This window comes from Uloborus diversus, chromosome 2 (assembly GCF_026930045.1).
Source record: "Uloborus diversus isolate 005 chromosome 2, Udiv.v.3.1, whole genome shotgun sequence".
Lineage (NCBI taxonomy): Eukaryota > Metazoa > Arthropoda > Arachnida > Araneae > Uloboridae > Uloborus > Uloborus diversus.
The window spans coordinates 31763407-31778617 of NC_072732.1; the positions used below are offsets into that span (position 1 = coordinate 31763407).

General features: G+C 31.4%; 1 protein-coding gene across 1 annotated transcript in view; it reads left to right on the forward strand.

The window, feature by feature from the left end:
• The first annotated feature begins 8741 nt into the window (after nt 1–8741).
• Nucleotides 8742–15211, forward strand: part of LOC129216951 (diacylglycerol kinase theta-like) — an 84997-nt gene continuing 78527 nt past the window's right edge. Inside the window, exon 1 of the mRNA XM_054851172.1 lies at nt 8742–8916. Within this exon, the coding sequence (XP_054707147.1) occupies nt 8742–8916 (175 nt within the window). The remainder of the gene's footprint in view (nt 8917–15211) is intronic.

Consider the following 15211-nt stretch of genomic DNA (forward strand, 5'->3'; position numbering starts at 1 on the left):
CAGTTAAAAAAATTATGAAAAGTACACAATTGAGTGCTATAAAAGTTTCTCCAGAATTTAAGGAAAAAAACTGTGTTTTAATTTCATCTAAAATAAATCGCCAAGTTTTCTAAGGAGCTTGATTAAATGTGAGCTCTTCCGACAGAAAAATTTATGTTTTTGTGAAAAACAGAAAGCTTACCTTTTCCATCACAAAATCAATAATAAACAAGCTTGAAACTTTTTGGAATAACGTCTTATTTACAGATGAAAAGAAATTCAGCTTTTTTGGTTCCAATGCTGTAAAATTGTGAGGAGAAGAAAAAATAAGGAATTAAAAATCTTAAGAACTTATCTGGATCAGTTAATCAGGACGGTGAGTGTGCTCTTGTGTGAGAGGGCACATCAGCATCAGGACTTCTTGGTTTGAAATTTGTTGATAAAATAATGAATCACGCTGTTAATTCAAAATTTTTAAAAGACAATTTTAAATTATTCGTTCAAAATTTGGTTATCGGAAACAACTTTGTTATTTATAAAGATAACGATAAAAAGCACATAGTTTTCAATGTTTGCGTCTGGTGTCTTAAAAATTGTTCTTAAGCTTGGAAAATATCTCCTCAATCACCAGATTTAAACTTAATGTAATATATTTAGAGAAATCTGGATGCTATATTATGAAAATACGGCACAAAAACGAAAAGCGAACTAGAAACAGCGAGACTCGAAGTGTGGTTGAACACTCACTCAGATATAGCACACACACACACACACACACAAAGATAAAGTTAAAATTTATTCCGAGACGTTTAAAGGCTGTTGACCGATACTCTACTACATAATAAATAATAAAAAGTTTGATTGCTTACTAATATATAGATATTGTACAAAGATTAGTCTACGAAAACTTTTGCGAGATAAAATTTCGATCACTTTTTGATTATTGATTTCTTAAAAATCAAGTTTCATTATGTTGTTAAAATTTCTCATGTAGTTTTGATAAAAATAGATCCTAGATCTTATAATTAAATACATGTTTCGAAACATTAATTTCAACCAATGCATACGGGCTTTTCACCGTATCCAAAACTAAAATTAAAAAAATTAAAATTGATAAATTAATTGATTAATTACACTTTCCGGGTTTTGGCTTTTTCATTGTTTTTGTCTCTGTTTCACGAATATTCCAAGCCCGCAATTGAAAAGTTTATTGAAGAAGAGCTTCATTTATTCATATTGATAAAATGCAGGAACAAAATAACAGACTTCCTTTTGCAGCAATTAGAGGAATATTTTTTTTATTAGAAAAAAACAAAAACCCTACCACCAACAACGGTCAGCGATTTTTTTGCACAAATTTTATCTATACGCATGCCAAAAAAAGTCTAAGAAATGCTGATCTACAACATTTTCAACTATAATTTGAAGTATAAGGAGTAAATTTAACTCTTGTTTCTTCAGGTGGTTTTAAGAAACCTTGAGCTAGAAAAATAGTTTTGCATGGTTCTTGGACTGGCTTTCATAGAGACCAACAGCAAGAGACATTTCTTTTCGTTTATTCTCATTTATAAATAGATTGACTCATACAAGAACTCGGAATTGCAAATATTATTAATTGCTACGATGCATGCTTTCGGATTATTACAAACAAAAATTTATGTACAATATATAACAACAACAGCAGAAATAAAATGCCAAATATGCATTTCTTTTCTTAATTTACAAAAAACCATTTTACGACAGAATTTTAAACGAACATAGGTCTTCATTTGGTATTATTCTGTAAAAGAGTTTTTACAGCAGAGTGACTAACACTTGGGAAGTAGAAAAACAACCTTACAGGGAATTCTCCTCGCTAGAGATCAGGCACTTAAATAAATATAAACGCACGAACAACGATATAAATGAAACAATTTAATGTTAATTTATCGGGACACGTTCCATCAAATGTGACCCATAATTCTGAAGTAAACAAAGAGTTCACCAGTATAGAGCTGTGAACAAAGCTTTGCTTATAGTGCATGTTACAACCATCTTGTCTGAAGTAAACAGTATTGGGAGAAATTGAAAACCCAGAAGACTGTCTTATTAGTGGCGTTTTATGAAACTGTTTTGTGTTTGGAATGTAAAAGTCTCACACATTTTTAAACTTGTGACCTTGAAACTTTACTCAGATATCCAACCCGTACTTACGCTTTTGCAATTCCTATAAGCTAGTTTTAATGGGCGTTCTGTTGGGCGTTTTGTTGCGGACGTAGAATTCTTCAAAAACGGTTTTCCACCAGTAAATCGAATCAGTAAAAAAGAGGGTGAAGGGAGGGGCAGAAGAAATCAGGCACTGGTGTATTGAAAAATCTTATTTGAAATAAAGGGGGGGGGGGAGCTATTAATAAACCATTTTTTAACATAATCTTGCATTTGTGATTTTAGTAATTTATTTGTCTTCTTTTTTTTGAATATATTATCTCACTTAACCGCAAAGTATTTATGTTGCTTTATTTTGGCTTAGTTTTTACTTTCAAATATATATATATATATATATATATATATATATATATATATATATTTCACATTTTAGTTTATTTTCTCGTAAAAATTAAATAAATAAATAAAATAACTTAAGATCTTTAAAAATGCCTCAAAATAAGTTATAACGTCCTTTAATTTATTCAAAAATATTTTAATTACAAAAATTGTATTTATGAGATGGATGAAATGTGCGTCTGTTTGTTGTCCACCCACTTGTTCACCTGTTGCTTAATCCATTTGCACGAATCAGACATTCTCAAACATATAATTGCATTTTATTTCCGCAATTTTGAGCTTTTGCATTTAACTGTGGCGTATTCGAATATAAGTTGCCATCATATATGATAATATGAAGTATCAACTTTCTAAAATGTTTTCTTGCATTTAAAAAGTAATAACACTGATAAACAAGAAAATTTTCCTTGGAAATTTTAAACAAATTTAATTAGTCCAATCTTAGGAACTAAGAAAATACTCATGAAAAAGTGGTTCTCATTTCAGATATATTTTTAATTAAATATCTCAAAAAAGATATTTTATTGTCTGTTAAAGTGCTCTGTTTTTGCAAAAAAAAAAAAAAAAAGACTGGTTTTGGCTGGTACTAGATACATCTTAAACTTAACTTTATCGTTGGGTCGAAATAAATAATTGATTTGAATAGCATTTCATGACCTGAAAAAGTGATCTTTTTAAAATGTATATCTGTGGCAAATTCGTGAGCACTCACAGAAGAAATATACGGTCATTAATGAAAATTGCCACTAAACGTCATTTTAAGATGTTCCAAAGCCCCTAAAGTGCAATTTTAGGCCATATTTGGTCGGTTAAGGGAGATGGGTGTCATGTCCCACATGACCGCCTCTGGATCCGCGTTTGGGAAAAATAAACTTATGATACCTTGAATAAACTTACTTACTTGTTACTTGTACTGAATGGAAAACTTGTGCTGACAACAATGAAAAGTTTCTTATATTTTTCTGAGAAGTAATAAATTACGGCTGCTATTGATTCATTAATACAGAACTTCCTGAACGAAAATGTAAATGAAAACAGGTACTGTGCTTGATTTAAAATTCGTTCGACTGTGTAGTGCTTACCAATACACAGCAGGAAAATTAAATTAAAACTTTTAGTGTGTAATCTCTAGAACTGATATTGCAATGATTCCTGAATGGTTCATTAAACGAAAATGTCAACCCGTAGGCCAAAAGTTGAAACTCAATTTATATCAATGTGTTAGACAACATTTTAAATATAACGTTCTGAATTTTCCAATCTGGCAACTGTCTTTCCAAGATGGATGCCTGTCGTAGAATAATTACTCCTTGGAAATCTAAAAAAAAATTAATTTGAAATTTGTCATCTTGAATTCAAATTATGTTTTTCGCAATCACGAGTGTGTGTGTGGGGGGGAGGTATGTGTGTTTATGTGTAGGGGGTATGTGTGTGTGTGTAGGCATGTGTGTTTGTGTTTGTGCGCAGGCATGAGTGGGTGGATAGTTGTGTGTATGAGTGTTTGTGTGTGGGGGGGATGTGTTTGTGTGCCGGCGTGAGTGTGTGTGTAGGTGTTTGTGTGTGTTTGTGGGTGTGCAGGTGTATGTATGTATGTGTTTGTGTCTGTGTGTAGGTGTATATATGTGTGTGTATGTGTATGTGTTTGTGTGTGTGTAGATGTGTGTTTGTGTGTGGTGTGTGTAGATGTGTGTTTGTGTGTGTGTGTGTACGTGCGTGTATGCATGCGTGTGAGTGTAGGATATGGACGCAACCTGGAGACTGTTTTCGCTATAGGTGCAGCATCGTGAGGAGCCGGTCGACGGTGATGCTGCACAGGGTGCTGGTGGGAAAATAAAATTATAGGAACGCTAAAACAGTCAAATGAAAGCAATAAGCAATCGTGATTGCTCAAAAAAGGAAGTAAATATTACCTGCAAACCAATTCAAAAATGTACCGTGCAATTTTTAAAGCATGTATTTATTGAATGATTTTTTTTTCAATTATTGCGAAAATTTTGAACTTAAAGCTTCTGTAATTTCTTTTATCGATTTTTTTAATGTTTTCCAGTTAAACCTAATTTGAATTCAATGTTGAAGAGTTATTCACGTTCATCACAAAACGTCATACTTCTCGCTCTACACTTTTTATAGTACTATAGTGAAAAAAATTGCGTTTTATTCTCTTCACAAGAGCTGCCAGGAATGTATTTAAAATGCTGATTTAAAAAAAATATTTAAGCAATTAGTTATTAGCGTGACGAACATAACTTTTTGTGACCGTCGTAACCTCTTGTAACAAAAACTACATCGTTCTAATGTTTAGCTCACTAAGAAATAAATGAAATGTATATTTTGAATTAATTAATTATGTATAGGAATTAACTCGATTTTCCAACGCTAATTTGTGGAAATTCTTTGGTAGGATTTGTTTCATAAATAAAACAACTTTTGTTCAAACTTATCAAACATAACAACGACACAATATGTTTTCGATAATTTTTTGAGAAATTTCTAATACCAGTATTCCGGCATCACATTTTAAAAATGGCGAATACCGGTACAGCATTTGAAATTGCATCAACGTTACCATCACAAGATATTTCTTGCTGGTACTGCACTTCGCACTGCGTCTCAGACAGCATTCAATACTGATCTATCAAGTTCTATTGCAAAGTAGACAAAATTGTGTCAGAATAGTCTTATGTAATTGGAAGAAAAAAAAACAGTAGTAAAATTAAATCTTAATCACGATTTGTCTTTGGCATTGTTTATTAGTTATAGAAAAAATATTTCTTACATATTAATATCTTGGCTACATGATTAGAAAAGTCTAAATAAATAAATAAATAAATAAATAAATGTATAAATAAATAAAATAAAACTAAAAATAAATAAATAAATAAAATAACTGTCAAGCATGATTTGTCTTTAAAATATTTTTTTAGTGATAGAAAAATCATCATTAGCATATTAATATCTTAGTTATATGATTAACACTAAAATCTAACTTGGTAACCAGGTTGTTGAGTTTTTAGCCTACTTTCCCAGTAAAAGTCAGAAAAAGAAGAAAAAAGCATGAAAGAAGGCTTAATGCATCTTAAAAATGTGGCGAAAAACAAAAAAAAAAAAAATCAAAAATAAATAAAATAATTAAATAAATATCGAAAAATTAAAAATTGGAAAGTAGGGTATTGAGATGGGGAAAAATGTCTGTCGGTCTGTCTGTCTGTCCCCCCCTAATAACTTTTGAATGAATAGTCCGATTCGAACAAACTTTTTTTTGTTCAAAAGATCTCGACGAGGACACTTCAGTCCCATATTTCACTTTTTGATTTGAACTACTTTTTGTCCGATTTTGAACAGTTCAAATAAACTTAACATTAGCGCCTACGGGGAAACTGAAAGTTAATGTAGATTCCGTATTTGAAGGCGATTTATTTCAAACAAATTTTGTTGGAAATAGCTATTGACGCCAAACTCCAGACTCCGACTCTGAGAATTTAGAGGCACCTGACTCCGACTCCGACTCCTGTGCCCGACAATTAATCGGACTCCGACTCCCCGACTTCGACTCTGACTTCGTAGCTTTGGCAAAAATTTATACACGGAGGACAAATGACCGACTACGATTCTTGGATATTCGTCTCCGACTCCTTTATCCCAAAATGAGATTGACTCCGACTCCTTTATCCCAAAATGAGATTGACTCCGACTCCGACTCCGCAGCTATGGTTTTCATTGTGAAATAATTATTGTTGATATGATTTGTTTTTATTTTCACGCTAAAGTTTTAATTTAGGTATTCAGTTTTCGGCGAATAAACTCAAAGTCATTTATGTTTCTACATAACGATATGAGCAGACGATTTTTTTTTTTTTTTTGACAATGAAAAGTATTTCTTTAAGTTGACATTTTATTGCTTTTATTTATTTTGGTAAGTGCATTAATTCATTAAAAAAATTATTTTTAGCAACAGGGGAAAAAGAAACGATTTTTTTTTTTTTTGATATGATGTATTTATTTTAATAAGCTTATTAATTTTAATTATTATTTTTTCGTTTTGAAAGCTGTTAAAGAATTTTTTTTTAAGGGAAAAAAGTGTATTATTTGCTTTGTTTAAAAGGTGCTGCTTTTTTTTTTTTCAATTTTTTTAGATGTGTGAGGAATACTTTATTAATAGAAATTAGCAAAAATATGTTTGAAACAATTTGCGATTTTAGCTATTTTTGAGAATATTGATCAGGTACTAGAAAGTAGTATTGGTATACCGGAAAGTAGGCTCGTATAGTTCTAGACGGAACTTCTTGTTTTATTTATTTATTCATTTTTGTTTAAGTAAATGAGTCATTTTGATCGAAATGATTTTTGTATCAATAATTTTAGTTCATTAGAGCGAATTTTTGGTTTTTTACATGAAGTGATTTCTTATTGATTCGTTTTATATATTCGTTATTTTTTCTTTTGTTTATTTTTGCAAAAAACAGCTAACTTAAATCGCGATTGTAATCAACTGATTAAAATTTCTTAAACTTAGTTGGTTAGGGTTAACACTTTTTTTTGAACATTTTTTTTTTTGCTAAAGTCAAAATTGTTTTCTTTATGTTTTTACATCCTTTTTTATAAGTCGCATTACACTTATTAACCATTATTTTAGCTTGTTCACACTAACCACATGACATGGGGTGGAAAAAATGCCGAAGAAAGTAGATTTTCGTAAAAATTGAATAATAAAAACTTATTGCGCCTAACAATTCGGTATATCAGTTAAAATGAATTCATAAGTGCAAATTATTGTGAAAAACTCTAAGTGTGTAAAAAATAGTATATAGTATTCTTTACAACGAAAAATGTAAAAAACGTCCCAATATCCTTCGACTATCATACATAATATATATATTTGTAGTGTTATTAAAAGATAAAAGTGAGTGCCATAAGGGTTTTGAAGCAAAAGCAGAAGGTCAAACGGAATAAAAAAATATATATGAATATGTATTTGTAACAGTAATGTGAACTGTAGGAATGTCTCGCATAAAAATTGGAAAGAATGAATTACTTGTGAAATACGTTGATAAATTTGACGCAGTGTATTGATTTAAGTAATATCAAATACTAATTATCATTAGGTAAAAGACGGACATATAAGCAGCGGAGAAGGATGTTCGAAAAGGGGTTTTTTAAAGAGAAATCAGCTGTAAAACGCGTATGAAATTATTATAATGAAAAAAAAATCGAAGAAAAACAAACGGAGCCAAGGATTGATTTTTAACCGACATTGCGAATGTAAATAATTAAACAACACACAGAGAGAGAGAGAGAGAATCAAAAGTAATAAATATTTGCAAGATACGAGGTAAAACTTGCGCAATGTATTACGCAAAATAAAATAAATTACTTATCATAAAACTTAAATTACTTATCATAAAATAAAATCCAGACACATTAGCAATGAAGTGTGTGAATATATGTGTATATATATATATATATATATATATATATATATATATATATATATATATATATATATATATATATATATATATATATATATATATATATATATATATATATATATATATATATATATATATATATATATATATATATATATATATATATATATATATATATACACACATATATATATATGTGTGTGTGTGTGACACATATACATTCTTATGTATGGACACATATACATAAATGTGCATGTGCACTAGGACCTATTTAATTATTTTCAAATTTTCTTTTTCCTGTTCAACGTAGCAAGCAGAGTGTTCTGCTAATTCCCATAATATTGTAGAGGCACGTAAATTGAGTTGATATTTAGAGAGAAAGGGGAAGGGGAGAGGTCAGAAGAAGAAAGGGAGGAAGAGTGAGAGGAGAGAAGGCGCGAGGGCTGCTCCAAGGTCGGCTCCTCGTTTCCCCCTTTAGCCCCTGCTCTCCGATCGACGCGCCGGGGCTCTGCGCCGCCCCACACATTCACAGAACCATCCGCGAGAGAGAGAGAAAGAGAGAGAGCAGCGGCTGTGCCTGCCACCAAAATGGCCGACTCTGCTGGATACGTCCGCTGAAGAAACAATCACACAGATCCCCAGTCGGAGAAGAGACCATGGCGAGGTGACCTCACGGATTCGCAGGACTTCGTGTGACAACAAATACTCGTTTGATGTAGGCCTGCTCCCGCCTCGCCCCTCCATCCGTCGATCTCCCGTGCCGCGGAAAGCTGGAACCAGAGGAGCAATATGGCTTCCAGCGGTGCTAGGCCTAGTTCTGTGGGGCCCCCCGAGGGCGAAGGGCCCCCGGAAGTGGTGCAGCAGGGCCACTTCTTCAGCAAAAAGACCTTCCACAAGCCCACCTACTGTCACCACTGCACCGACATGCTCTGGGGACTCATCGGACAGGGACTCATCTGCGAAGGTGATCAGTTGGCCTTGAGCCGTCTCTTTCATTATTATCTTTCCCCTCTTCCCTCTCATCCTCGAATACGTCCCTTAATCGAATTCTTCCCTCACTATAAACGCCACTTAAGTAAATAATATTCAATATTTCATGCCCTGAGCAATATTTTTTTTTCGTCCAATTCATTTTTGACTTCATTGATCCATGTATTTGGTTTGTTGTCATAATTCACTTACTGCACGTACGGTTGCATTTACCGAGTTTTTGAATAAGGTGGCACGAATTTCATGATTTTCTCCTCTCTGGAAATTTGCATGATATTATTTCAACAAAGTTAACCCGTTACATAAACATAAATAAAGATAAAATAAATACGTTTCATATTTTCCCTGATATATTCCTCCATCAGTACAAATACATAAACAAAATGATGTAATTATGCACCATTACATTTTCCGAATTAGTGAATAAGGAGGTACGAATTTCATGATTCTGACTTCACTTGGAGATTTGAACGATATCATTTTAACAATCATGAACAGTTTCATAAATTATATATAAAATATAAATACGTTTCATATTTTTCCTGATCCATGATAGTAGTATCAGTACAAATACATAAACAAAACGATGCAATTTCGGTTTAAAAACACACTATTGCTTCTTTATTCATGCTCGTATTACGTAAACATACATAAAAAGAATTGAAAATCGATACATAATTTTATGTTTTTACATACTTCCATTATAATAACATCAGCATAGTGGAGCAAAACAAATACTATTGCTTCCGTTCATATAAACAAAACTATACACAATCTTTACCACATTTTACATTCTTCTTTATACTACTCGTATCAAAAAAGCATTAACACAAATAAATAAATGAAAATGTAGTAACCAGATAAATTTTTTTTTATCTAAACTATAAGCTTGCATAAATTTCGTATGAATGAACTTGAATTAATTACGTTATAACTGTATTTCTGTACGTTTTCCTCCTAAATTGTAATAGAATTAATAGTAATAAAAAACTTTAAAAATAGTGATTTACGAAATGTAAATAAACATTTATGGATTTATGTATATAATAGTTGTACATTAACGCTAAAGGAATCGGAGGAAGAGTTATTTGTTAGTACTAGAAATTGCTAAACCTTGTGATCAAACTCTTTTTTATTGTCGACTCCTCATTAAAAACTGTACGTACAAGCTTAAAGAGAAGAACAAATAACTATACAGCGTGCCCTCGTTTGACCTGCAAGACCTCTATTTTCGTAACAGTTAGTACTAGATGCACACTTCCTAAAGCAAAAATGTTCTAAGTAATTTGAAGAGAAAAGATATTGAAAGTTTGAAGCGAAACAGAAAATTAGTTGAAAAATACGATATCTCAATTTTTATAACGGGCCCGCTATCGATAGATATCCAAACAAATATAAACGTAAACAATGTTTCTATTAAATTAAAAATAAGTAAACGAATTCATACACAGCTAGACATGCAATTACTTGTATGAGTAATCATCTGTACGCATAGAAAGTTGAATAAATGTTCAAAAAAATAAAAGTATAAATTAACACTGCCGTGGGAAGGTAAAGTGCAGTATGTGCACATTTTCCATGTTTTTGCACTTTTGTCCTCTATTGTTTTTTAGCTGTATTGTACAAACTTGCTTATTTAGTTTCTGCTGAAAATAAAGCACGAAGAAAACGTTAAATTCCAACATTTTCCTATTATTAGCACGGAATCAAAAGCGCATTTCTTCGGATATCTATAAAACTCATTTCTGCAGCTCCCTTTGCCTTGCCACGGCAGAACAATTACACATAGGAAAAGAGGATGGAGTGCAAACTCCAGCGATAAAACAGTTAGACAATTAGTTAAATAAAGAGAAATTGATTAGATTGATTCATACAAGGTGAATATTATTGCAAAAGGTTAATGTTTTGGTGTAAATAAAGCAGATGTTTATTTACCTTGTGGATAAAAATATGATACACATGAGGGTAAAAATCAGGCATAAAAGTGAAACACTAGATGAATAAATAAACATATATGTATAAATCGATCAATGCAAAAACTTCTAAGCAGGCAAATATGGAAAAATTTGACCCCCCTCCCCCCCAAAAAAAATGTGTTGATAAGTAAATGTGTGTGCATAAAATAAATGAACGTGTGCACAGTTGAGCTTAAATGTATATCCTATGCGGAAAAATTCGAAATGATGGACTTGATCTCACACATACACATATACATACGTATATGCGCAAATATGTATGACCGTGTGTGCAAATGTGTGAAGATAAATAAGCATCATTTTCCAGTAAGAATAGGGAAAAAATGAGTAAATCAGATAACTCGTTGTTGAAAAGGCGTGGCTATTTGTGATGCACAATTACAACAGTAGATACAGGTCTCTACTGCAATCTATCAAGACATTGAGACATATTTCATTTTGAGATAAGGTTTCTAATTTTGGATGCTTATTTCTCTTTCAAGTTATTGATCTATATAGGTTTTATTTTTGTACTTCGTAAATTTACTTTTCCCTAAAATTAGCTTTTCTGGAATAAGCTGTTATTTGTTCTAAACCATCAGTTGCCCACTCGTTGTCCATTTTAAGCTTTTCTCTTGCTATTTTTGTTCGCGTGAGCTATGAGGTTATCAGTTCTTTCCAGGTTTAACATAACACGTTATTTATTTTGTCTTTGCTTCAATGTCTTCTATATACACATATACATACAAGTATATATATAGTCTATGTATGTGGTGACGAAAAGGCTAGTTAAGCAACATTTTAAACGAAAGAAGAGAACGTATCTATTGGAATGCAACTCTGAACTTATTTATACCTATAAATCAGAATGCGTCTGGACTTATTTATAAATGTAAATCTGAATGCGTTTGAAGATATTTATACCAATAAAACAGAATGTGCCTGAACTTATTCACATCTATAAATCAGAATGCATCTGAATTTATTTGTAAATATAAATCTGAATGTGTCTGAGCATATATATACCAAGAAATGAGAATGTGTCTGAACTTATTCATACAATTCAGAATACATCTGAATTTATTAATACCAGTAAATTAGAATGCTTCTGGACTTATTTATGAATACAAATCTGAATTCATCTGAACATATTTATACCAATAAAACAGAGTGCGTCTGAACGATCCTATAAATTAGATAGTATCTAAACTTATTTATGAATATAAATTTGAATGCGTCTGAATATATATACAATAAATCATTATGACTTTGAACTTATTCATACGTATAAATCATAATGCATTTTAACTTGTTCATACCTATATAAATCAGAATGTGTCTGAACTTATTAATACCTATAAATCAGAATGTGTGTGAACATATTTATGCTCATAAATAAGAATGCGTCTGAGCATATTTATACTCATAAATAAGAATGTGTCTAAGCATATTTATACCAATAAATCAGACTGCGACTAAATTTATTCATAAACCAGAATAAATATGGATTTAGTCCTACCTATATGCATCAGAATGTGTCCGAATTTTCTAATACCTATAAATTAGAATGTGGCTGAACTCATTTATACCAATAAATCAGAATGTGTCTGAACTTATGTATACTTATACATCTGAATCTGAATGCGTATGAACTTATCAGTTCACATCAGTTCTTGATGTGAACAGATAAGTTCACAATGAAATCTTGAAATTGAATGAACTTATCAGTTCATTCAATTTCAAGTCTATTAAAGAATTCGAGAAATTTTGGCGATAAAAAAAGAATGAACTTTAAAAGAAATACCTTTTTTCCAGTACGCAATAAACAAGTGCCCGAGTTTAAATGCAATATCTCATTCACAGTTTCACTTATTTAAATCATAAAAATTCGATTAAAAATGATAAAAAGTATTCTGTTCATTGTTCACAATTTAATATCATTTTAAAGATGGTAAAAGTCGGTGAAAGATGAGAAGTTTTTAAGCAGCCTGTAAAAATAAATCAAAATACATTCCTTCAAAATCGGGCTACATCAATAACCTCCTATTACGTGAAATTTCCTTTACGAAATAAATAAACGAAACCCTCTTGCAAGCATCTAACTTACTTATATAACCACCAAAAATAGAACCTTAAGTATATTAAAAGCTTATTACGTTTAAAAGTTTTCTGAATTTATGTCACTCGGTAACTTAAAATAAACATTGGTTTGTTCTTCGTATTTGTTTTATGTTTGTTTTCTTCGGTATTTTAAACTTGAAAAGCGAGGAATTTTTGTAAACTTTATTTTCATTCCAATTACTTCCGGAAATAGTTAAAAAGTGCGTACCGAGGCAGACGAGTAGTTTACATTCTGAAATTCGTTTTGATAGGCGTATGCATTAAAGGCAAAAACGAAACGTGTTTAAAACTTGCAACAGCGATAAGTTAGTAAGACATTTAATTCTGAGTGAAATGAGATCTATAAAAAAATGGAAGTAAATATACAAATGAATAAATCTATAATGTATAAAAATGACTGTGTGTGTATGTGAATGTGTGTGCGCTCCTTACACAATATCACAGTTTACGTCGGAACTTTGCCAAATTTGACATAGAGGTCGTTTGATGCTCAAAAAGGGGGACTCCCTAGGGAGTTTTTCGACAGAAAATCCGTTAAACGGAATGTTTACTCCTATTAAAAACTATGACTGAACTTTTTGAATTAAAAAAAAAGGTCAGTATTTGAAATTTGAGTTCTGAAATTGATCTTTTAAACATGTTAACAAGAAAATTTGCACTATTCCACCCACCCCTCTTTTTTTAAGCCTGATTGTTGAACATGTGTCACTTGACACAACTTTTATTTTGAGAGACCATGCATCGCTGGACAACGCAGCTAGTAAATGAATAAATAAATAAAACATAAAATGATTAAAAAACAATATCACACCTCTTTTATATTTAAGGCACGTGAAATTAGTAAAGAAAAACGTAGCTATATAAGGGTGCTTCAAAATTCTAAGCGAAGCATTACCCAAAAAGAAACAAATTATCAACAACACTCAAAAGTGACATTCTGAAATCTAGTCGCCACAAAAATTGGCAAACTAAAGAGACCGAGAATGAGGTGACGTAAATAAGAAACCTCTTAACCAAAAGACGGAGCATTTTAGGAATGTGACAAATAATAGCTGACTATAGATGAGATTACTAACGCTAATCTTTTCGGATAGAAAGTTTTCGAATAAGCTCATGATTAAACTTTTCCCAAAGCATACAAATCTTCAGAAATGCTTATATTAATCGGAGCTCTCATAATAACATTACAGCTCTAATCCGATACAAAATCTTATTTACCCTTGTGCAACTTATCGACAAGGTTTAAAATTACGAGAAATATTATGGAAATTTTTTTTTTAAGGATCACGTATTTTGCAAAACATGGTTGCTTTAAAACATGTTTACAAGACTGAATATTACTGATGCAAATCATAGTGCACGAGAATCGAACCCGCAATTCGTTTTCTTCCCACGACATTCTTAGTTTGAATAATAAAACAGCTTGTCCAATGAGAAAAAATGCCTCATTTAGTTTGCTCAAGAATCCCATAGTAGTAAGCTTCGTATAAAAAATTTGTAAATAGCAATTTTGGAATTTCGTAAAAAGTGGAGAAAGTGATATTTAAAAAAAAGTGCTCCTAATTAGGACCCCTTCCAGTAATTGATAAAAATTTCGTAAACAATGTAAAAAAAAAGAGGCATACATTGCTTACATTTATGTTTATGCATTAGAGGATTAGAAAATGAAAATATGTTAAGCAATTTTATGTTCATTGTACTCAATGTGATTTTGAAAACCGTGCAGATGAAAGATATTGCTCTACTACTAAAATACTACTACATACTCAATGTCGTTGAATAATTTTAAGTTTTTTCAAGAAATATTCGGCTGGATAATACAAAAAACTCCTCCTACTTTGGAATGCATAAGGAAAAACAAACGTTTTGGATATCATGGTTTCATAAGTTATGAAATTAAACAAACGGTTTTCAAAACTAAAATTCATTGAATTCCTTTCGTCTACTACATGCCTGTAAATTTATAATAATTTTTACCTGTTTAGAAGTGAAGTATTGATGCGTCAAGCCACACTTCAAAAATTTCGTAGAACATAAGAACAAAGATTCAAAAAATACCCAAAAATAATGACTAACTCGAACTGAGAAATGGTTGTTGACAAAGAAGTGAACTAGTTAAGGCATCCATCAATAGTATGCGCAAGATATTTAGCAAAAAAAAAATGCCGCCAGTCATATTTAGGGTGTGGTGTC